The sequence below is a fragment of the Aspergillus costaricaensis genome, assembly GCF_003184835.1.
Source record: "Aspergillus costaricaensis CBS 115574 unplaced genomic scaffold BO79scaffold_25, whole genome shotgun sequence".
Classification (NCBI taxonomy): domain Eukaryota; kingdom Fungi; phylum Ascomycota; class Eurotiomycetes; order Eurotiales; family Aspergillaceae; genus Aspergillus; species Aspergillus costaricensis.
In genome coordinates, this window is record NW_020291825.1 from 252,922 (window position 1) to 275,658 (window position 22,737).

General features: G+C 50.0%; 7 protein-coding genes across 7 annotated transcripts; 2 read left to right on the top strand and 5 right to left on the bottom strand.

The window, feature by feature from the left end:
• Positions 1-110: 110 nt before the first annotated feature.
• On the bottom strand, positions 111-6,120 carry BO79DRAFT_177336 (dead box ATP-dependent rna helicase). Its single transcript, XM_025679918.1, has 8 exons — positions 5,755-6,120; positions 5,459-5,674; positions 5,294-5,397; positions 3,414-4,778; positions 3,140-3,243; positions 2,576-2,880; positions 534-2,509; positions 111-477 (listed from the first exon to the last, which is right to left on the bottom strand). The coding sequence occupies exons 1-8, from the start codon at positions 5,821-5,823 to the stop codon at positions 324-326; spliced, it is 4,293 nt and encodes a 1,430-aa protein (XP_025537317.1). The 5' UTR covers positions 5,824-6,120; the 3' UTR covers positions 111-323.
• A 107-nt stretch (positions 6,121-6,227) lies between these two features.
• On the top strand, positions 6,228-7,331 carry BO79DRAFT_177341 (mitochondrial 54S ribosomal protein mL59). The gene is made up of 2 exons (XM_025679919.1): positions 6,228-6,924; positions 7,009-7,331. The coding sequence occupies exons 1-2, from the start codon at positions 6,355-6,357 to the stop codon at positions 7,048-7,050; spliced, it is 612 nt and encodes a 203-aa protein (XP_025537318.1). The 5' UTR covers positions 6,228-6,354; the 3' UTR covers positions 7,051-7,331.
• Positions 7,332-7,373: 42 nt separating this feature from the next.
• Positions 7,374-10,364, bottom strand: hxB (putative molybdenum cofactor sulfurase protein (HxB)). The gene is made up of 3 exons (XM_025689134.1): positions 10,323-10,364; positions 9,943-10,221; positions 7,374-9,863 (listed from the first exon to the last, which is right to left on the bottom strand). Exons 2-3 carry the CDS (start codon positions 10,016-10,018, stop codon positions 7,471-7,473), a joined length of 2,469 nt encoding a protein of 822 aa, XP_025537319.1. The 5' UTR covers positions 10,019-10,221; positions 10,323-10,364; the 3' UTR covers positions 7,374-7,470.
• Positions 10,365-10,815: 451 nt separating this feature from the next.
• On the bottom strand, positions 10,816-12,186 carry BO79DRAFT_239173 (uncharacterized protein). Its single transcript, XM_025684888.1, has 2 exons — positions 11,725-12,186; positions 10,816-11,663 (listed from the first exon to the last, which is right to left on the bottom strand). Exons 1-2 carry the CDS (start codon positions 11,797-11,799, stop codon positions 11,139-11,141), a joined length of 600 nt encoding a protein of 199 aa, XP_025537320.1. The 5' UTR covers positions 11,800-12,186; the 3' UTR covers positions 10,816-11,138.
• Positions 12,187-12,404: 218 nt separating this feature from the next.
• On the bottom strand, positions 12,405-14,644 carry BO79DRAFT_177350 (phosphatase PAP2 family protein). Its single transcript, XM_025679920.1, has 5 exons — positions 14,308-14,644; positions 14,217-14,243; positions 13,669-14,159; positions 13,600-13,611; positions 12,405-13,540 (listed from the first exon to the last, which is right to left on the bottom strand). Exons 1-5 carry the CDS (start codon positions 14,370-14,372, stop codon positions 12,810-12,812), a joined length of 1,326 nt encoding a protein of 441 aa, XP_025537321.1. The 5' UTR covers positions 14,373-14,644; the 3' UTR covers positions 12,405-12,809.
• Positions 14,645-15,515: 871 nt separating this feature from the next.
• BO79DRAFT_270611 (NAD(P)-binding protein) lies at positions 15,516-16,291 on the bottom strand (the record flags this gene model as incomplete). The annotated part of the gene is made up of 3 exons (XM_025687297.1): positions 15,516-15,784; positions 15,827-15,972; positions 16,040-16,291. 3 exons carry the CDS (start codon positions 16,289-16,291, stop codon positions 15,550-15,552), a joined length of 633 nt encoding a protein of 210 aa, XP_025537322.1. The 3' UTR covers positions 15,516-15,549.
• A 1,368-nt stretch (positions 16,292-17,659) lies between these two features.
• On the top strand, positions 17,660-22,537 carry BO79DRAFT_177352 (uncharacterized protein). The gene is made up of 3 exons (XM_025679921.1): positions 17,660-18,238; positions 18,296-20,248; positions 20,306-22,537. Exons 1-3 carry the CDS (start codon positions 17,669-17,671, stop codon positions 22,412-22,414), a joined length of 4,632 nt encoding a protein of 1,543 aa, XP_025537323.1. The 5' UTR covers positions 17,660-17,668; the 3' UTR covers positions 22,415-22,537.
• Positions 22,538-22,737: the final 200 nt, after the last annotated feature.

Below are 22,737 nucleotides of genomic sequence, written 5' to 3' on the forward strand. Positions count from 1 at the left end.
GATTGAAATGAGAATATAAATGAGACCCAACCGACTATGTTCGGGGTGTATAATTAGAACAAAGAAAAAAATATAGAAAATAAGAACTCGCATCTCCGTCCGTTCGTTGTCTGGAAGTTTGTATGATTCGCTGATAAGGTATGATACATACGCCGTGTCCATATCGGCTTGATGCAAATTATAAAAGCAATTCCTCCTCTTCATATGATAGTTTAATATAATCCTTTCTATACCATAATGATAAGCCTTTCGCCTAGCCATATATCCATCTATCAAAGATAGACAGACAAATAGCTAGGCAGAAAGATAAAAGAGTGAATAACCTACCACCCCGACTTCCCACCACCACCACCCTCCTCATTATTCTTCTTCGACGAGAATCCCCTCGTCGGTTTCGACTGCGCAGCCTCATGTTTCCGCAATTCCTCCGGAACCCTCGAAATGGGCGACTTGATGAGCATCTGCTTAAGATCGTACCTATATCACCATTAGTATCATCCACAATACAAGCAGAACAAGGAAGGGGAACATACATAACATCGGCATCCTCATTACCCAAGAACGTAATAGCAACACCACTCTTACCCGCACGACCGGTTCTACCAATACGATGGGTATAGCTCTCAATACTCGTCGCCATATTAAAGTTCACGACGAGACTAACATCCGGCACATCGATACCACGACCCGCCAGATCCGTCGCGACGAGGACATCCGTACTTCCATTCCTAACGGATGCGAGGGCAGCTTCACGCTGGTCTTGGGTTTTACTACCGTGTAATGTAACGGAGGAGAATCCCCACTGTTTGATTTCGCGCGCAATGGCATCGCAGTTCCGCTTGATGTTGACGAAGACGATGATCGGGGCGCGGAATTCGCCCGACGATAGGATGTCCCCGAGACGTTTCTTGCGCTTGTCTTCGCCGGCGATCATTTCCACGCGCTGCTCCACGGTGTCGACGGCTTCGCCGGCGGAGCCGATGGTCACGATGGCGGGGCGGCGGAGGTATTTTCGCGCGATGCGTTCGACGGCCGTGGGCATGGTGGCCGTGTACATCATTGTTTGGCGGTAGCGGTGGTGGTCTTGGTTGATGTGGCGGGACATGGCGAGGGGGTTTTCGGCGTCTTCCGAGTCGGGTTTTTCGTTGGAGACGGGGAGGGCGTCGAGGATTTTGTTGACGGGTTCTTCGAAGCCTAGGTCGATCATGCGGTCTGCTTCGTCCATGATTACGTAGCAGCATTGGCTGAGGACGAGCATGCGGCGTTCGATGCAGTCGACGAGACGGCCGGGGGTGGCGATGATGATTTCGGCGCCGTCGCGGAGACTGTAGGCTTGTTCTTCGAGGGAGTGACCTCCGACGATACTGACGACGTTGAAGCCCAGGGGGCCGGTGAATTTTTTGGCTTCGATTTCGATTTGTTGCGCCAGTTCGCGGGTCGGTGCGAGGACGATGGCGTAGGGGCCGTCGGCTTTGCGCCATTCGAATTCGTCGATGCGGGGGAGTTCGGCGATGTAGCAGAGGAGGGGGAGGAGGAAGGCGGCGGTTTTACCGGAACCGGTGACGGCGACACCGATTAGGTCGCGGTTTTGCATGGCGATGGGGATGGCGGCGCGTTGGATGGGCGTGGGTTCTTTGTAGCCGACGCGGGAGATGAGTTCCATGAGGCGCTTGGGGAGGTTGGATTCTTCCCAGGAGCGCATGGGGTTGGGGACGCTGCCGCCCTTGGTGCTGATGTTGAAGTCTTCCTTGAAGATACGCCAGTCGCGTTCGCGCATGTGTTCGAGTTTCTTCTCGCTCCAGTGCTTGTCGAGCTGGTTGCGCGTGCTTTCTTCTCGGCGGCGGCGCTCCATCTCGAGGATTTCTCTGGCGCGGATGCTGCCCGCTTCGCGGTCACGGTCTTCCAGCGCGCGGGCGTATTTGTGGGCGACGGATTCTGCGACGTCGTCGCCGAAGCCGGCCAGACGGCCGCGGCCGAAGAAGTTGGTTTCGTGTCGGTGCTGGTATAGAGGGTTGTAATCGCCACTGGTGTCTTCTTCGGCGTTCCATTCGAAGTTGAATTTGCGGTCTGTTGTCCTTTTGCGCTTCTTCTTGGCGGAGAAGTTGGACGTTTGGTCTGCACCCATGTATCGCTGCTTCACTAGGGCTGCTTGCGCCGCGGCCTCGTCCTCGTCCACGAACCGGCTGTCGCTCTTTCCGCTTGTCAGACCAAAGGACATGGATTTGGGAGGTGGTGGCGGCGCGAGGTCGTAGTTCTTGTTATGGGATTGTGAATGGCGCATGGCTGCCGGGGCAGTTGGCGCAGAGTCTGAGTTGCGCATGGCTCGAGGGCCAGTGGGAATGGATCTGGCATCGCCATTAGGGCCCTCGGAGCTGATTGAGGGCGAGTGCGTAGCACTTCTGTCGACGCCATTAGACGCCTCAGTTTTTAGTCTGCGGGTTGCTGCGACTTCTTGGGCCCGTTTCTCTAGTGCGAGCTTCTCACGTTCCTTCTTGGAGAGGAATTTCGGCTGTAGAAAAAAAGGTGGGATGTTAGCTATCTGAGCTTGTAAGGAATCTTTGGAGCTATGTAGTACCTTCGCAGCAACAGCATCCGCCTCTCGCTTCTTCCGTACGAGTTCCTCCACACTCAGCGGTGTAGGTGCCGGTCGTTTCGTGCCCCATCCGACCTTCTTCTTCTTGGGCTCAGTCTCCGGCGGCGGCGCTGGTGGAAGATCTTCCGGCGGTGGAGGAGGCGCGGACGTGTCTGGCGGCGGCGGAGGGAGGCCGGAATCCTCTGGAGGTGGGGGCGGGGGAGTAGGAGGGCGTTCGATGGGCTCCGGAGGAGGCATGGGAGGGTGCGCCTCCGACGAACCGTTGGTCATGATACTATCCATGGCGACTGCAGAGGATGAAGCATGAGATGAACTGCAGCTCGGCGCAGAACTACTTGGTTTGTCTCCCGCGGCCTGGCCACTTTCTACGGTGGGGAACAGCAGCCATGTGCGCAGTATTCGATCACGTGAACGTAGATGAGGATAAGGCTACTCTATATGTTTGAATACTACAGCACAGCATGTCTCTCTATTGAGGTAACTGGAATCACATGCATCGAATGAAAGCTACCTACGCATTAGAATACACGGGGACAGTGTCCAAACTCATAAGGTCCACCCAACCGTATCCCATCATATCGGGAAGAGCAGTCGAGAACCGGCTCTGCACAATGCAGATGCCGCCTCGCCTTTCGCTCAACACGCCATCGCTGAAAGCTGCACACACATCAGAAGAGAAATTATTGTTCTACATATCAGCAAGCCTTTCACAAGCTATGAGCGGGAAAGAGTACCATCCTCTTTGTGAGGAGTCAGATTGGGGTTGGGCGTTTCCGCGCCAACCGGATTCAGCAGCTTCTTTACTTGCCATCAGACTTACATGCCACCGTTGACCGGTGTCTGCTGATAGTAGGCGTAGGGGTTAGCTTGCGGGGGTGTTGGGACCACAACTTCCGCCACAGGCGTCGCCGACGAAACCGGCTGAGCTGGGGGCAGCTGCACCACTTCCGCGGCCTTCATCTTCGACACGGACGCCGGACCGTGCACTTCACGGTCCAGGGTCATATACTCCTTTGCAGCATCCTCGGTGCCACGTTCAAGGAGGTAGACCATGTAGATCTGAACCAGCTCCCGCACCACGTCGGCCGGGAGGGTACTCTTGGACCGAATGTCCTCGATGACCTGCTTGATGCGCTCATACTGGACATTCTCAGTGGACGCGCTCGTGGGCTGATCGAGCTCGAAGTTCAGGTAGCTGGTCCAGAAGGGCCGGCTGTCCATGTAATACTGCTGGTTCTTCTGGAAGACTTGACGGGCGTCCTCGGGAGAGCCCTTGATCTTCCACAACAGGCGAGCCCATTCCGCAACCAGCGCCGCCTTCGTAGCCAAGTCCGATTGTGGCGAATCCAGCTGGCTCTTGTACACTTCGATGGCAGCCTCGAGTCCGCCGTGGCGGCGAGACATGTTAGCCAGAGACACTATCGTTTCGACATGGTTGGGCAGGTTGATGAGAATGGCGTCATGGATCTCCTTGGCAACATCCACACGGCCACTCATCTCTTCGAAGTAGGCATACTGAAGACGGGTGGCTGGGTTGGCGATCGGCACGTACAAGCAGCTGGCACGCTGGTAGATGTTGCGCACTTCTTCTTCCTTGCCAGGCTGACCGGCCATCCACCTGGCGTAACGTTGCCAGAACTCGTCGTAGTGAGCGCACGTCACCAAGCACCTCTCGTACAAGAATTGGGTTCGCACATAGGAGCCCTCGGATTCTTCGAAATCGAGGTACTTCTTCCAGTTGTTCAGCTGGCCCTCATCGAGTTCGGTGACGTGGAAGTACGGGCGCTTGATCTCCGATTCGTATGTCCAACGTTTTGTGGTCTCGGTTTGGGTCTTGGAAAAGATCTCCAAGTGATAGCTGTCTACGCGTAACCGCAGATCCCGCTCAACCTCAGCCTCTGCCTTCGCGCCAGGGGCGACATGCCCGGCAGCAGCATCAAGCTCCGCGCGGAACTGGGTCAAAGTCTCCGGAGACGCCAACTCCACCACAGGGCGGGTCTGAGCCAACTGCCTGTACCTCTCGAAATACCGAGCGTACTGATGCATGGGGATGTGGATCACCCGGCCCAGGATAGCAAATATCTTATCGAAAGCCTCCAGGCGCTCCTCGAACTCAATGTACTTGTCCCAGAAAGGGTGGGCCAGGAAGTCCAGCCCAACGCTGGCTGCGCCGCGCTCGAAGAGCCTGCAAACAAACGAACGTTAGTAACAGAACGAGTACACCACCATCAGAACAGCGCTGGGGAGATGGGGGTATGGGAGGGGAAAGAAGGGGAGTGACAAGGATAGCAAACATGAGCGTCAGATTCCCAATGAGTGCGAGCCCAAACAATTGAACGACTAGGATGATCAAACTGTGGATGAAACTTATGTTCCCCCGTCTGCTTCGAGCGCAGAATAGGTGCCACCCGAACACAAGTCCTGGTGTTTAGTGTCCGTGCAGGGGAGGTGCTTGGCTTGAAATCAACTGTAAATGTTTCTTCAAAGGGGGTAGAGAGAGAGCAAACAGCCTGGAGAAGCCATGGGTGAGAAGTAAACTCCAGCAGAGTCCGGGTAAGGTGAAATCTCACCCGTCAGCGAGGGGGACTGGTGCAAATGAACATTTGCATCACGCGGGTCCGGCATTCACAACCATGTCCGTGCTGCGTTTGTAACGGTTACGTGGGGGAAGGGAAAGGAAAGCAGCTCTACTATACTTACTCTCGAATCACATCAGCGTCATGGGAGGTCTCTGCCTTGAAGGAGCAGTAGTTGGTCCACAGGTCGACCGAGGGCGAGATGCTAGCGACACCGCGTTCATACACCTATTAAAGCATCAGCAATCCCGGTTGACTTCATCCAACCCTAAGTCAGGTGTATGCATACCATGTCCGCAGCCTCGGTGCCGGTGATGGAAAACTCCAGGTCGGCATATTTCTTCCAGTAACCGAACAACAACGGGAACTTGGCCAAGAAGCGGTCGTAAACATTGCGCACGGTGGTGATGGCTTGGGGGTTGGAGTTGCGGTTGATTCCGCCCTCGAGCGCTTCGCCAGCGCGAACCAGTTTCTCCCAGGTTTCGAAGTTATCCGGATCATCGAGCTGTACGACAATAGAAGGTGTTAGCACATGTGATGCAGCATTCCCCGCCGACCGAGATGATAAATAAGATCGCATCATACCAACTCAGTCTCGAGCTTCTTCAACTCTGCATTCTCCTCCTCGGAACCTCCATAGTTGTAGTCCGCCATGATGGCAGTTGATGTGGTCGGGGTCAAAAAGAGTAGCGACAAGGATCGTCCGCGACAAGGGGTGAGAAAGGACGGGACGCTGTTAGGAAAGGAAACGGATTGGGAGCAATCTAGCGACCAAGATAAAATGAAGAGCGGAGATATAAAGCGACCAGAGAGGTAGGAAGAAGGAAAGCGCGCGTAAGAAGGAGGAGGAGAGAGAAAGCGAGGAAGACGGAGAGAGGAGGAGGAGGATCAAGCACCAGCCACAAGTTCTACTAGTTAGTTTAGCAGCAACAGTAGCAGGAGTAACCAGTTAGTTCACCCAGTTTACAGTAAAGTTACTTCCTTCTCTTTGCTCTTTTCTTTTTCGCCGTGTTCCCGAGCCTCATCCCAAAACGGTTTAGCGCCGTTCCTGCAATTCTCAACGCGGACAATCCAAAGAATCACCACCAGCTCGAGTTATCCGGAGAGAAAAGAAGCCCCCATCCATCCCATCTCCCCCTTCCTCACCAATTCACAGGAGAGGCAATCGGGAAACAACAGCCAAAAATGGCCACCACACAATCCAGCAGCTTGGTATCCAAGCTCCCCATCCGCCTCCGCAACTTCTTCGCGCGCTATCCTCCGCAAATCTATTCCGCAGCCGCAGCACCACGCCCCGAAGCCCCCGAAACTGGTGCCCCCGTCAACGTCAACGTCGAGGATCTTCCCTCTCCTTACACGCCCAACCGTGATGCCAAGGGCTTCAAGCGTCCCGATCCTAAGGCATTCTCTCCCTCCAAGGCCATCCTGCACTCCGACTCCAAGCACCCCAACCCGTTCCTGCCGCGCAAGAACTTCCGCACCGGCAAGTGGTTCGGACCCCGGATTGGACTGCGTCGCCAGGCGGAGCTGGTGAAGTTGGCGATCAAGTACAACGTTGAGGCTTTGTTGCCGCCTGGCCGCAAGTCGACGGAGTTCAAGGAGACGAGACGTGCGGAGCGTGGTTTGGCTATTAAGGGTACTGGTATCGGACAGAAGGTCAAGGGTCACAAGTGGGAGAGGACGATGGAGGCTCGTCTGGAGGACAGACGCAAGGCTATGATGGAGATGCCGGAGATGATCCGTTTGTGGAAGCAGGTTAGTATTCCCCTTCTCTCTATCTATTTCTTCTCGTTAGGTGTGAAGATTGGTGCGCTGACTCGGTATTACTTCACTTTACAGAGAGGTCACGGTCGTGGCTGGAAGTCGTGGCCCAAGCGGTAAAGGCTTACGCTTCTGGATGTATTATCTTCTGTTTTTCGCCTCGGGTGGACTGGATCCGAGGCTTCCATAATGTCGCATCTGTCCTATTTTATACATCTCGCCGAGCCGGAACCATCTATTCGTCTATCCAGCTCGGGGAGAGTTTCGATTGAATCATTGTTGTCGGGGTTCGGCACGGGAGTTTGTCCTCTTATGTATTTTTTGTACAAATAGCTTGTTTCTCAAAATCATGCACATTGAATGTCTGCGTGAATGGAAATGGTATCAATAGAATGTTGAATGCAAACAAACCATTCAAAGGAGGTTTCCACCTTATTTACGATGTCACACGTGCTATAACTAGTGGTATTCCAATTTGATACATGCTCCAATGCAATGCAATGCTTATCCACAGCCTATAAGTAGATCATAATTCATCAATCATGGTTCATAGTAAGATGGTGTGACAACATCCCCCACCATCACTGTCCTTGACTTAGTGCTATTCCCATCGTCAGAAGAAATCGCTAAATGCCGCCCAAAGTAAATCTTATTCCCACTCTTCCTCGTTTTCGCCAATGTCGAATATGGTTCCTCACCACGCACACCAGTAAGCTGATCAATACAGACCATCTGGCACCGCTGACAAGATCCAAGCACATTAAACTGAAGATTTTCGGGCCCGATGTGCAAACTCTCCCAGTGGTCTTCGATATACGGTCGTCCCGCACTCACCGGCTGTGGGAAATCCTCCGCAACGACGATGTTGGCACGGAATACATCGGCAGCTACAGCTTTCTTGCGTCCAGTACTGTTTGTGGTCGTAGGACTGCTTTTGATACTTTCGTTAAGACGATTCACGGATGAGCGGGAGATGAGCAGGATTGGACTCTCGTTTGATAAAAGAATGGGATTTCGTTCTGCCTCAGGGATCGGGGTGTCTTGGGGGAATGCGCCTGGCATAGCTTGTCCAAGTGGTGATCTCCTGCTACCAGCACCACGTCTGGGCTCGGCAAGTCTGGTGGAAGATTGAGGTGGGAATCTCGCAAGTGTGCATGGTACGCCAAGGAAATCGGAGAAAAAGGCGGACACCGTGGGAGATGAATATGCTTGCACAATAACCTGGTCTCCGCAGACGGTAGAAGGTTTCGAGCTATTCTGGCATAAAGAGGTGGTCGTGAGGTTGCTATTCTCGCGATCCAGAGGGATCTCAAGCGTTTTCTGGTTTGGAGAATGTATAGATCCACAGGTAACGCGCAGGACACCTTGACTGAGATCCACGAATGGCCGTATCAGAGCCATGCGAGGATACCTCTTCTGATTAAGAGCTGTACCTGTGCCTTGGTGGATCAAGCACCATTCGCGATCCCATGCCAGACCTTCTCGCCGGATTTCCCAGCGCTTGCCGTCGGGTACCTTAAATGCACCACAACTCTTGATGGGATACACGGACAGACTCTCGACATGGAAACCGGACCGGTGAGTAAGGTTGGCTTCTGGTGGTGGCAGCAACGCACACATAGTTGGGCTTTTCTCGACGTAAAATTCCTCGATGAAAGCCATAAAAGTGTCAATATCGGCCATATTGCTCATCGCACCGAGGCTTGCTCTCAGAATCCCAGTAGGTCGTCCGTCCATGATATCATGGTCATCGCCACAACGCATACCTGCTCCAAAATGTCGAAGCATGTCTGCTCCAGTCCAGTTAAGGCTGGCCGCTGTGCCTCCCGGATTGCATAGCGTTCCAGATCTAATTTGTATGTTCCTGACGCTGGCCAGTTTCTCCACTTCGGATTTACCAATCCAGGCACCTTGACTGCTTCGCAGATTGAATGCCAAGATTGGGCCCTGCGAGGAAGGATCGGTATAGTCAGTGTGTGATGGCTTGTACACATGGCAAGCTCTCTCCCCGTTATGATGTCTCAAGGAAATCATGCGATCATATAATCGCTTCGCTAGGAAACGGGTGTGCGAAGAAATATTATCCATAGATCCAAAAAGGCGCTCATGCGTATCAAATGCGGAGCCCAATGCGATTATATTATGAAACGGAAGCGTCCCGTCTTCCAGTTGTTCATGAATCGAAGATTGCTTCTTCGCATGCCATTTTGTCCCCTGTGTTAAAACCATATCTACAGTTCCCCCACCGAAGAACTTCCGCTTGTCGAAGATGTGACCAGCACTCTTGCGAACAATCAATGCACCGAGGTCCGGAAATCCGAAGATCTTGTAAAAGCTGAGAACGGCAAAGTCAGGTGCAGCGGAAGCATCACTTAGGTCAAGGGGGGATGTCGACACAAGCGATGCGACATCAAGAAGCGTATAAGTGTCTTTAGCTGACTCCCGTATCCTCCCGCACCATTCACGAGGAAAGCGCCGGCCGTTCATATTTGACTGTGCAGGGTATGCAAACAGTCGAGGACCTTGCACCGGTTCTGTACTCAGTTGAGAAATCCAGCTCTCAACCTCTGCGTCCGTCACGAAGCACCTGCTCCCAGTGCTTGCAAGCTCTCGCGCCCCGACCAGGCTCGTATGCGATTCCATATGGTATCCATACCAGAACCCTTGCGGCGTTGAGTCGCGGAGAGAATCGACAACCAATTTAGTTGCGGCCGTAGCGTTCGCCACAAAAACGAGATCAAACTCCTCCGGATCAGCATTGAAGAAACGAAGGGCCCGTAGACGGATATCATTCACGCGTTGAGTCGATAGCTGTGAGGGTGCGGACATGGAATGGGGATTCCCGTAGAGGTTCGACGTAAGGTCTCGGGAGAACGATTCAATCAAGGACTTCGCGTAAAGCGTGGTACCTGCATGGTCAAGATATGTCGTGTCTAATTTCAATATGATATGAATGAGCTTCCATTCATCTATGGTTCAAAACGCATAGAAGCAACCCAGCACGCGACCTACCTTTGAGCAAGGGATATTCACGTTCCCGGATGACGTCCACATCATCCGGGTACTGGCATTTGCCCCTGTCTGTCATCCTGGTGGTCCGTTCCAGACGACATTAATTGCAAGTTAATGGTAAATTATGGTTGTGGTGTGGTGAAGGTCGAGTGTCGCATTGCTGGCAGGGGTCGAGAGTGAGGTGGCGACCGCTGATTCACTGCATATGGAATGCTCCCTGAACCACAGATGGATATGTAAAGTCCGCTAAGCACACGAGCATCCAATAAGGCTTTTGACCTAAGTAGGAATAGAGTTGTCAATCACTGTGCAAGTAGGCTAAAATATATACCGTGTAGTGGTGGAGGTATGAATAGAAATAAAGAGTAGAAAGTACTAACTTAGTCTCTTTGCCGATAAGGCTAATCGATCGGAGCTTACCGATGACGAACTTTGCCGACGGCTAGCCGCGGACCATCTTCAACGCTGAAACTTGAGTCTCTGCTGGCAACGAGAGAGCAGAATATAATTGAATTGAAGAGTAGCATTCGGGTCAAGGATACGTGGCATACATAAATCTTCTGGAAAGAACAGCTACCTGCAAAACAGCCTGAGCGTGTTCAGCCCGACCAGCACGTCGAAGCTTCCCCACTTTTGCGCTGCTTATCGAGAGCGGGGAGCGGCCAGGTCCGAAGATCAGTGGGATTCACTTTCTGCAGTAATGACCCTTCTCAAAAGTGGTGGTGGGAGAGATCCATTACGAACTTGTATGTAAAGAATATCAACCTGTTATTTTACTAGGCTGTCTTCTCATACTAAGATAACTTACAATATCACAACTTCACATTAATGGCCAGAGAATCATGTAGGGGTCTACTTAACGAGCAAGTAGTTCTTGCGTAAACATAGCTCACATATCTTATAGGGATTGACAAAAATGAGAAAGCTAAAACAATAGCATTTTCAGAAAGCATCAAATGCCGTACAAAATGGACAAGGAACTTTGTCAAATCGAAACATTATCATCATATATGGAGCAGTAACAATCAAAGATCATCAATGGTTGATTGCTAAGACTCATGCTGTCGGTATGCCTTCCCTCGTTACTTCGTTTGTTTCATCTTTTTTTTTTCTGTGTATCGTTCGTTTCGCGTTATCCATTCCAATCATTAATGCGTATCATCCCATCATATCTGTTGCTTGGCATGCAAAATGTTTTATACCACATACTGCTGCCGCCGACCCGAGCTGCTGTGGCGCCGGTGACCACGTCGACTGCTGTGACTCCTGCGACGGACAGTGGTCTCCTTGACAACAACTTCCGGACGCTTGTAGATAGCGAGAGCAAGGATAGCCGTCCAGAGGAAGAAGACAACTTCAATGATCCCCAGTGCAAAGCTGGCCTTCAGCATCGCGCAAGTCTTGTCAATGTGGAAGGACAGCGGATTATCGGTCCTGTAGCCGTAGTATCCGAAGGGGCCCAAGGAAATGTACACCGAACCACCATCCCAATGAGAGCAACTGGCCCCTGCAATAAATCGCAGCTCATAGACACCCGCAATGAAAGCACCGAAGAAGAGGAGGTCGATGAAAGCGACAAACATGGCGGAGCGCTTGGTGGTCGAAAAGCGGATCAGGGTATCGAGGCACCAGAAAGCTGCAATGACGCTGACGATGAAGAGAACGAGAATGTAGGCAGGGGTAATTTGGTTCGCATTGAGGTAGCCATTGACGAAGTATGCCTAGATCGGTGCTGTTAGACATGACCGTCCGGGGATTGGGTTAGGGTTGGAATGCACATACCATCATTCCGATGATCGGAATCAGGAAGACAAGCTCCAGAATGCGGTTGCAGATGAAGAATATACTGCCAATCATTTTGTCGGATGTGCGCAGATTGCGAATGGACCTTCTCACAGTGTAATTGAAATACTAGGATCAGATGCTCAGAAGCGTGAATAAGAGTAGGAGTCTGGGCTGAACGTGGCGGCCACTACAACGTCATCACACGCGGCACGTTAACCGACGAGACGATGTTTTCACGACACAATCTAGCTGTTCGGCGTACTGAGTGAAGCACCCGTGTTGAGAGAGATTCTGGTGGTTGCGCCGGACAACGTATAGAGGAGAACTGGTTAGGTGCCGATCAGATGCAGCCCAAATCAAAGGCACGAGCCCAGCCGTTACGTGCTAGAGAAAGCAAGGTACAGGTGATGCATCCAGCCCAAGGCAGTATGGAGATGAGATGCAGAAGAGAAAAGAAAGAGGAACCGGACGGGGATGAATATGCGAGTCGGAGAAAGACAGAGGAGGCTGGGCGATTCAGGCGGCGGGGTGGCTGGGATCCCAGCGTGAAAACAAGGTTCTATTGCCCGACCTTGAAACAGCGAGATTCAATAGGTGTTTCATCAATTACTTTATGAGTCGGATCGAGTTACCAGAATCGATAATTCTACACCAATCAATACAAAGGGTATACAATTCTTTTTCTCAATATACAATCGTTGGTGATTATTGTTCGGTGTTTACCGCCATCCTTGCCTTTTGGAGGGCCGTTGCCATAGCTGAGCCGTGGGTGGGGCTGGCCGGCCCACGAGGTGCTCGAGCCACGGTTGAGCGCCGGTCTAGCCCAGGAACGCTTTCTGCCTCTTGTGTGGCAGGGTCCCAGATTGACCAAGAAAGTATCCAGGACTATGTATATCTGATGCAAGGAGGGTGAGATGGAGAGCTGTTGCGGTCTCTCCTCCTCCACACTGTAGTAGGAATATGGTCGACTTTCGCCCTCTCGGTACCATACCAGATACAATTTCCACATCTTTAAATGCGACCAAGTATGTCTATGAAATGGCAAAAAATACACCCATAATCAATCTACAAAAACTGAGATTTTATACTTCCCGATACGGCATATCTGTTAGGTCCCGTCCCCTGTCCGCATGAGTCGGGAGCGCGCCCGAGGTTTCGTGGGTACTGGTGGTTCCAAGTACAACCTGTGGGGTCTGGGAGTGGTACGCCGTATCAACATCGAGTCGCGCCGTTGGTCCGTTCAACGCTGGGTTTTGCGTCCGGGCATAGCCAGATTGCATCTCATATCCACCAGCAACATCCTCACTGGAGGATGACCAGTTGTCGTCTTCATCACGTCTTGAGTAGCCGTACATGTTCGTAGTGTACGGATTAGATTCCGGTAGGTACAAGGGCCTACCAGCATCACTTCCGGTCGTCTTCGACTGAGGAGGTTCGTTCAATCGCTCCTCCTCCGGGTTCCTTAGAGCGGCAGTGCTTCCATCAGCAGCCACCAGGCGGACAGTCTCGGCAGGTCCCACGGGATCCCTGCCCCACGTCCGGATGGGATAGGCGCGTCCTTTCTTCCAGGGCTCGTTGAGGGAAGGGAAATATTGACGGTACGAGATGTAGGCACAGATAATACCTAGGAGCGATCCGGTGATGACGTCGAATGGATGATGCCTTGCATCCATAATCCGGCTCACCGCAACAAGCGTTGCTGCGAGAGACGGTATCATGACCAAGAGTGTCTTCCAGGCCTCGCCGCGGTTGTCCATTATGTGCAGCTTGCCACTAAGCCAAAGCGTGAGATAGAATAACCCGGCAAACGACGCTGTAAACATTATATTAGTTCTCAATGCGCGTTTGTGACAACTCAGGTGGATCTCTCACAGCTACTATGTCCTATAATGACGAATTAGCATATGAAACGAATCCAGTATCTTTGAAGTGCTGTCCAACCTGAAGGCCATGACCGGAAGCCGTCTTTGATGAGCGCATGTTCACCGGTACAGATAGTGGAATTCGACAGTCCGGGTATCGCGTCCTGACTACCCGCTCGGGGCTGGCACCGATCAATGAAGTCAGGCCTAGGCTTTCCACAAGCATTTTTCAACACCTGCGTGATGACAAAGGCCAGCCCTTGTGAGAGCAAGAGCCCCAGAATACCGCAGTTGAGCTCCCATAGCCGATCTTTCCATCTATATGGACCGGTGAATTTGCGCTTCCCCGAGACTGGATGCTGCGTCTTGTGGTGCGAGAAAAGCCCGTCGATGAATAGCGTATAGACGATAATGATGACGAGGGGTGCCAGGCCAGAGATACAGAGGGCTTCCTGAATGGTTATCCGCTCGTGGACTGCATATGGGTACTGAATTGAGATGTTTCGTAACGAGAAGTGCTGATGATATGGTTCAATGGAATCAAGAACGTAGAAGCCTCCAATGCACGCACTATTGCAGCAATTATTAGCAAATGCCGCCGATGATCCGCCAACAGGTAGAACTAACATTAGGATAACATAGTCAAAGATATATCTGCCATGAGCGACACATGTTAGCGATGAGGAGCACTTTCCTCCCCTTAGAATTGAATCCTCACGATAAGATGACTCGCTGCTTCAGGCGCCGCTTAGAGAAAGGCAGCTTTTCGGGTAGACGGTCCATCGGATGAGGATCCACTTGGTTTTAAGACACAATGCAATAAGTGAGGGGCTCAATTCTCCTTGTTCACAGCTCGGATATATAAAAACCTGGCCAGTGTTCAAAGCATTTATTTTCCTTGAAATAGAGCAGCCTAATGCGACCGGTGTACGCGTGAGATTGGGAGCACGTGAGGGAGTCTGTCGACAGCTGAAGTGTCAACTGAGATCTGCCCAGCGGCGAAAGGCCAGCAATAAAAGAATTCGGAGAAGGCTGAGTCCCTGATTTGTGACCTGCCAATGAGAATGAGACGGAGACAAAGCATGGGGCTGTGGGCGACTAAATATGGGGGAAGTCTGAATACTCGTTGCCTGCAGCTCTTTCGCCGACCCACTCGCCCAGAGTACATCGGCTCGACCACGGCTCGGTCAACCGCTGGCTGCCTCGTCTCCATGGAAGACCCCAGTATGGGCCATTTACCCTTGTTGGTCGTATAGCATAGCCTGAAGGGAAGCCAGGATAGCGGTAGATACCATCATAGATGCAAAATGTCATTGATTACCGAGTAGCTGGGCCGGGAATGCAATTAGGCACGGAGTGTCATTGACAGATGATGGACCGTGTTAAGTGAACAGACCCTGCTTGATCGACATTCGGGCGGTTAACTTTGGCTCGGTATGGCCGCTGTTATGATACAACAATATAAGGGGTGGATCCCTTGGACAGCCTGTAACGCTCTTTCTGTCATTTTCACATCGTATGCTTATGTAATGTATGGATGTCGATCCTATAGCCATTGAATCGCCAACTTTTAGCACACCAGAATGGGAAGTTTGGATGATCTTCGCTGATATTCTATTTGTATTAGCCCTTTTAGGTTAGGACTCCATCGAAGTTAGTACTATGGAGTACATTGGTCACTGATACTATTTGGTTTAGTCAAATGCGGCCTGTCGTGACTGCTTTGAAATAGTATAAATTTAGACGGTACCATCACTATAGTCCGTCTCTACAACAACTCCGACTCAACTGTCAACTGTCAACTATTTACAAGAATATGTTACTAGTACCGCTATGATCTAGCAGAATAGTACTATGACTGTCATTTTATCTTCCTATACAAATGAATGTTGGGTGGCTACTAGCTTTGAATACTGTTACACTACACTACAAATAACAAGAATTTCCCTCTCTGCGGCGTCTACCACCCAAACTCCACAAAATGCCCTTCATCCTCCACAACCTTCCCAAAGTTCTTCTGGAGACCCTCTGTTGCCGCGCGGACAATCGGTTGTGCCCCCTCCTCAGCAGACTTGGCACCACGGCCTGCCCCAAAGTCCTTTCGACAGTAACCCGGGCAAACCACGATTGAGAGAATGTTCTCCTTCTGCAGGCGCACCGCATCCACCGCATTGATCATGTTAAGGGCGGTTTTACTGCTTCAGTAGGCTGGCAGCTCCCAGATCTTAGCATTATACTCCGAGGTAGGCGAGTAGGTTATCCCAATCTGCCCGAGGCCGCTGGTCACGTCGCCGATGCGCAGATCAGAATACTTGGAAGCACGGAGAAGAGGAAGAAAGGCATCCATTACAACCACCACCCCGAAGACGTTGGTCTCTAAGCACTGCGCGGTAGGTCTCACGCAGCGTGGCGTTGGGATCAGATGATCAATTGATGCCGTCATTATTGACAAAAATGTCGAGTGAACCGAACCGTTCCTGAATGAAGGCGGCGGCAAGCTTGATGGATTCGTCGATGTTGAGGTCTAGTATCACTGGTGTCAAGTCGTTGGAGGCACTGCCTAGTTTCTCAATAGCTTCCTCGACTGTCTTTTGCGTCCGAGCGCCAATGAGGTGGCGGTATTTGCCGGTGCTGGCAAGCTGTTTGGCTGTGGCATACCCTAAACCCTGGTTGGCACCGGTGATCAAGATCAATGGCTTCATGAGAGTTATGGCGAAGAGTGTGTAATGAAGAATGTATAACGAGATTTGCGGACTCAGGTGATCTGAAGACGAGGTACTAGAATAGGAGCAAGCCATCAATTGACTGCAATTATATCTACCCGAAGGCCTGGATTTAATCGGAGTTGAGATGTACCCAACACCTGGACTAAACCGGACTTTATTATGACTGACATTAGAGATACTTCTTCGCAGGTCATCATGAAGAACATATTATCAAATTGATATAATGAATGACACTTCATCTGGGCTTCTAACCCCTAATGCCGAGTTAGCAAAATGGTTCATTACCTTCCCTCTCTTCCATACAGTCAGCAATACATCATTTCCAGTCACCAAAGTATACTGCTGCTAACCCTTGGTTCATGGACAGCCTTTTGTTCTTCGTGAAGCAACACCCATAAGCTGGTACTGCCTACACAGTATCACAATGTAAACAGTAAGCATGCAAGCTCAATTGCCCACCAGCATCGTTCCTTCGGTTTTGGAAAATCGCCTGCTGCTGATGGATGGAAAAATTGATAACATTCATCCTCACCCATAGATGGGACATACTTCTTGTCTAGCTCGAGTCCAAGCCTGCATCGTTGACTGGAACGGAACAATTTTGATGTTAAGCTCCATTGGGTTCACGTCTTCGTCACGGTGTGTCCTATTATGCTGAAATATATAATGCCGCACGACACTGTTTCTCATAAGTACCGAAGATATGGGAAAAAGCCTCATAAAATTGACATCGTCCGTTCATTGCTGGTCGGCTAACGGATATTCTCAGTAGTCTCCGTCGACGGCAGAGTGTCTATCAGTACTGCTAGCCATATTAACCGCAGATTATTGTCTTTATGAAAGGGGACATCCTGCCCCCTTGTGCGAATACTATCAGCATCAGCCTTGAGGTACCTCATACCCAATTGAAGGTGGTGGGTGTAATGGTTTGTCCAATTGTTTGTCTCGCTGCAAGTGCTCTTGAGATGCAGCAGCAAGACGTGTTGATAGTATGGGCATACGAGAGTAAATTCATCAAACCATGGAATGAACCACCTTTGGGTGTTGTCCAGATTGTGGTGAGCTCCGTTCATGCTAGCAGATCCAATCATTGTTTGTGCCGACCTACTCCGTAGCGCTGCGTACTAAATGTTAGAATCCCGGTGGGGTTTACGTGTACTTCGCCCTATTGTTGGGCGCCAACTCATACATGAAGCACTAGGAACAACTCGGAAAAACGGAAAATTACTAGTCTCTCAGCCCTGAGACCTAGAGCTGAGAAAAAGCAAATATTCTTTGTTGGCTTAAAGATGCTTGCTCATCCCCCGACCGGCGCTTTTCGCTCGAGTAAACACGCATAGAACCCCGCGCACCATGGGTTGTCCCAAGCTACGAAATCCCTTTCGAAAGAGGCGCCCCAAACAACAGCCTCGGGAGGAAACCACGAATCTATCAAACATTCCACCACAAATATCGTTTAATGCTCTTTCTGGTACCTGTTCGACGCTGGAGCCAGTGGCTCAACCGGAACCTAAATCAGATGCCTTGCCAGCAGAGGATAAACAGGTTCAATTGAGCTCGGACACCATCCTGCCTCACCTCAACAGGAAGACTGAGAAACGGAATCTCTGGCAAGAAGCATACAACACGTTGGATGAGAAGCAGCGCCAGAATATAACGCCGTTGAAGAAGAACGATCAGAACGGCGACAATCACGATGACGATGCAACCCCTGTGCGCAAAACACTAGATGATGTAATTCAAACCGTCAAAGCACAATACGAAATAAGGATGTCGAAAAGAGGAGACTCACGACTTCGGGATGCTGCAAACAAAATCTTGACAGCCACGTTGAGCTGCAAGGATATTATCAGTGCAATCGTGGCATTCGACCCCACTGCCCACGCGTCAAGTGCCTGGACAGTCGTCTCCCTGGGGTTGACGGTATGTTTGACATCATTGTCTCTACAAAGCTCACTTGCCCTAACATAGTCTTGGTAGATGACACAGAATTATCGTGTTCAACAGATGGCTTGGTTTCAGTCATCTGCCATCTTGACTGACATCCTAGCTCGGTTTGCCTTTGTAGAGAAACTTTACCGCGACGAGAGATCTGAGCTGAATGAAAAGATTGAGGATGCCATCGTGAGGGTCTATATGGCTGTTCTAAAATATGCAGCGGAGGCAATGAACATTTATCGTTCAAATACAGGAAAGAGACTGATGCATAGTGTGATGGACCTGGCAAACCTGCCCCTGACAGAAATTCAGTCCTCGATTGACACAGAGGAAACGCAGCTGGGAAAGTGGTTGCAAATGTTTCAAGAAATGCAGCGGAAACAAGAAGCAGATAATATTCTGCTTGGAGTTGATCGGATCCTTGACGGTATCCGGGGTATTGACCAGAAGATCGATCTCGCCAAGCTGCCGATAGCTGAAGGTGCTAATTTTGATTCCGATATGGATGAGGCCCACGAATGTCTGGAAGGTACAAGAGTTGAGCTTCTTGATGAGATCATGGATTGGGTCGATGATCCTCAGGGGAAGACTATCTTTTGGTTGAGGGGTGTAGCCGGAACTGGTAAATCAACAATCTCCCGGACAGTGGCGCGAAAGCTGCAAGAGAGGGAGCTTCTAGGGGCAAGCTTCTTTTTCAAAAGAGGGGAGGGTGATCGTGGGAAAGCCTTGCGGTTCATCACCACTATCGCAATGCAATTCATGATCGCCCTTCGCCAATTGAGGACAAAGATTGCCACTGTCATTGACAATGACTTGACGATAATCTCCAAGTCAGTTAAGGAACAATTTGATCATCTGTTGTTAAGGCCACTTTTGAGTATGGAATTGAGCAATGGACAGCGCCTACCGCTTGTCGTTGTGGTCGATGCCCTGGATGAGTGTGAGGAGCGAAGCATTGAGACGATCATTCGACTTCTTCCTCGGGTGCAAGAATCGAAAACGATACAATTGAAGGTCTTCATCACCAGCCGACCCGAACACCCAATTTTTGAGGGCTTTGAGCAGATAGAAGGTGAACACAAAGATGTCGTTCTCCATGAAATTCAACGTCCTACAATCAAGCACGATATGGCTCTATTCTTTGAGGACCGTTTATCGAAAGTCCGAAAGAACAAGAATCTCGAAGATAAATGGCCTGGAGAAACCAAGACACAAGCTCTGATCGACATGGCAATACCGCTTTTCATCTTCGCTGAAACTGTCTGTCGCTTATTAGGGGACTACCGATGGGATCCAGACAACAGCTTGAACGACATATTGAAACGTCAATACAACAACTCTAACCTGGATAAAACTTACTTGCCTGTTTTAGACAAACTCCTCGAAGGACAGGATCGACGAGCTCAGAATGAATTGGTCAAGCAATTCCGCCAGGTGGTTGGGGCAATCGTTGCTCTCGAAAGCCCACTTTCCATTGCTTCGCTTTCAAAGCTGATAAATATGAAAGAGAGCCTAATTCGCACCAGACTAGACTCACTTCATTCAGTCCTGAGCATTCCAAAGGACAAGAACAGACCAGTCAGAATGTTCCATCTTTCTTTCCGTGAATTCCTACTTCATCCAGAGACAAAAGAGAAAACAAAATTATCAGTGGACGGGCAGTCAACGCATCGCGATTTGGTTCATAAGTGCATTGCAGTCATGATGGATCCCCAACATGGACTTCGACAGGACATCTGTGACCTGCGCAAACATGGAACCTTTAGAGATGATATTACCACGAAGCAAATTGAAGGGTGTTTTCCAGCAGAACTTCGCTACTCTAGCCGATATTGGGTTCATCATCTTCACCAGGGAGCTCTGATTCTTTCTGATCACGACGAAATACATGAATTTCTCAAAAAGCATTTTCTTCACTGGCTGGAAGCAATGAGTATCTTAGGACATCTACCAGAAACAATAGGCAGTGTCAATATGTTACTCTCGATTGTACAGGTACGCGTCATTATCTCTATTAGCGAGCCGAACTTACTGAATGTTCACAATATACAGACGTCACACTCAGATCGAATATCAAGATTTCTTTACGATGCAAAGCGATTTACTCTAAAGAATATCCAGATCGCCAAAGAATATCCGCTACAGCTATATTCCTCCGCATTGCTATTCGCACCAGAAAAATGTACGATCAGAAACACGTTTTTCCACTATGTCTCACCATATTTCTCTCAACTACCCAGAGTGCCTGAGTATTGGGGTGCTGAATTACAAATACTCGAGGTTGGAGCTGAGTATATAGAATGCTTGGAATTTTCTCCTGATGGACAATTGCTCCTCACAGATACTACTAATGGACTAAGGCTGTGGGAAGCCAGTACTGGTGACTTACGACATACGCTTGAGGAATCGACTCATGTCAGGGATGCGACTAAAATAGGCGCATTTTCACCAGATGGAAAGTTAGTGGCTTGGTCATCCTGGAACAGCGGCACAATACTATTGTGGGACTCTCTTTCTGGTACTTTGAGACATACCCTGAAAGGAGAACATGGTGTTATTGCGATAGTGTTCTTATCAAATGAGCAATTGGTTTCGGCATCCCTTGACGGAAAATTGACAACATGGAGCACAATATCCGGAGAGCTACAGCAAAGTGTACGCTTGGAGTATGAAGAAGAAGAGACTTCCTCTGAACTTCTTTTGGCCGAGCTCCCGCACGACGGTGGTTTACTGGTCCGCGCAATGGAGAATGGCACAATAGAGCTCTGGGATACTGTCAATTTCGAACTACGACATACACTCAAAAGCCACGGCGGAATGATTGGATCAATAGCAGTCTCACCAGATGGGATATTCCTAGCCTTAGGATCAGGGAATGGTATATTGGAGTTTTGGGACATATGTAAAGGAACCGTGCATAATACTCTACAGTGCCATGCCAATGATTGCTCTATTCATTCTGTGGATTTCTCTCATGATGGGAGATATCTGACTTTAGGTTGTGCGCAAGGGCTGACCATCTGGGACATATGCCATAGCCCCATATTATCCACCTTTGCTAGCCGCAAAACGAGTGTTGAACTAGTCAGATTCTCACCAGACAACAAGATTGTGGCTTCCGCGGCTGGTGGTGAGGTGACTCTCTGGGATACCACTCGTTGTGAAGTTCAGCATGCTCAACAAGGACAAACAGGGCCAGTAGAAGCAGTACAACCCTCGCCAACGGGAGCGTTTCTGGCTAGTAGCTCCGAGGATAACACAGTGAGGCTCTGGAACATTCTCACGGGCACAGTGCAACACGTACTACAAGGTCACTCAGATGCATCTTTGAGAATCTCCATCTCCCCAAAGGGCCACCTGTTAGCTGTGTCCTCGATGGACGGACCAATTAAGATATGGGACGTATCAAATGGAACCTTGCAGCATAACTTATCGTCGAACTGTTCTGGTATCACGAACTGCATGTTGTTCTCACCGGATGAGAACTTGCTTTTGGTTATTTGGGATCACAGAATGTGCTTATGGGATGCGGTTACGGGCACATGCAAGTGGACCGTGGAGCCGAAGAGACAGGGCTCGTCCATATTTGATGTGACAGATTCCCCAAACTGTCTATCATTTTTTGAACATGTTTATACAGTAGCTTTCTCATCATCTGGAAACCTCCTGGCTACCGGTCATATGCTTGATAAAACGGTGAGGCTGTGGGATACGGAGACAGGCATGAAGGAACATATCTTTACCGACTGCTCTACAGATCAGTTGCAATTCTCACCGGATGGCAAGCTGTTGGCGGCGGGCTCTGTTAGCATCGGAGTCCAAGTGTGGAATGTTTCCGATGGCAATTTGCGGCAGACCTTGGAGGAAGAGGACGGGCCGTCATGGTTCAAGGAAGCCAAGAAGAGCGACGGATATTCGTGGCTTTTCGACACCAACCTGAATGAATACAGGATTCATCCAAAGTCCCAGGGCAACATCATATCGGTGACTTATGATTGGATAGGCCTCGGTAAAGATAGGTTCTTACGGATTCCACCTCAATATCAGGGATATTGGAGCGCAAAAGAAGTTATTGGGAATACGGTTGTTTTGGGACAGTTGACAGGTGATGTAATTTTTATAGGCATTTGCCCCGAGAAGGTTAGGGAGGCTTGGAGCTAACTACCTCACTCTACATTCATTCATGCCTGTGGTTTTGTGTTCTGCTTTCTTTGTCGTTTGCCATTTGAGAAGATTTTCGCTTCATATACATGTATAGAAATCGTCAGTTCAGTTGAATTCGAGCATTTATCTCACTAGCATCATTATCCACATATTACATTTATAAGACATGTCCATCTTTGCGGATAGTCATAACGTCTACGTTGATTAGCCCTCATTATCCTAGTCACATGTATAGCCTGCACCAATGGATCTACTCACAAAATATGAACTTTCAGAATGAAGAATTTCCTTGAAACGTACACAAAGGATCCTAAAGACTG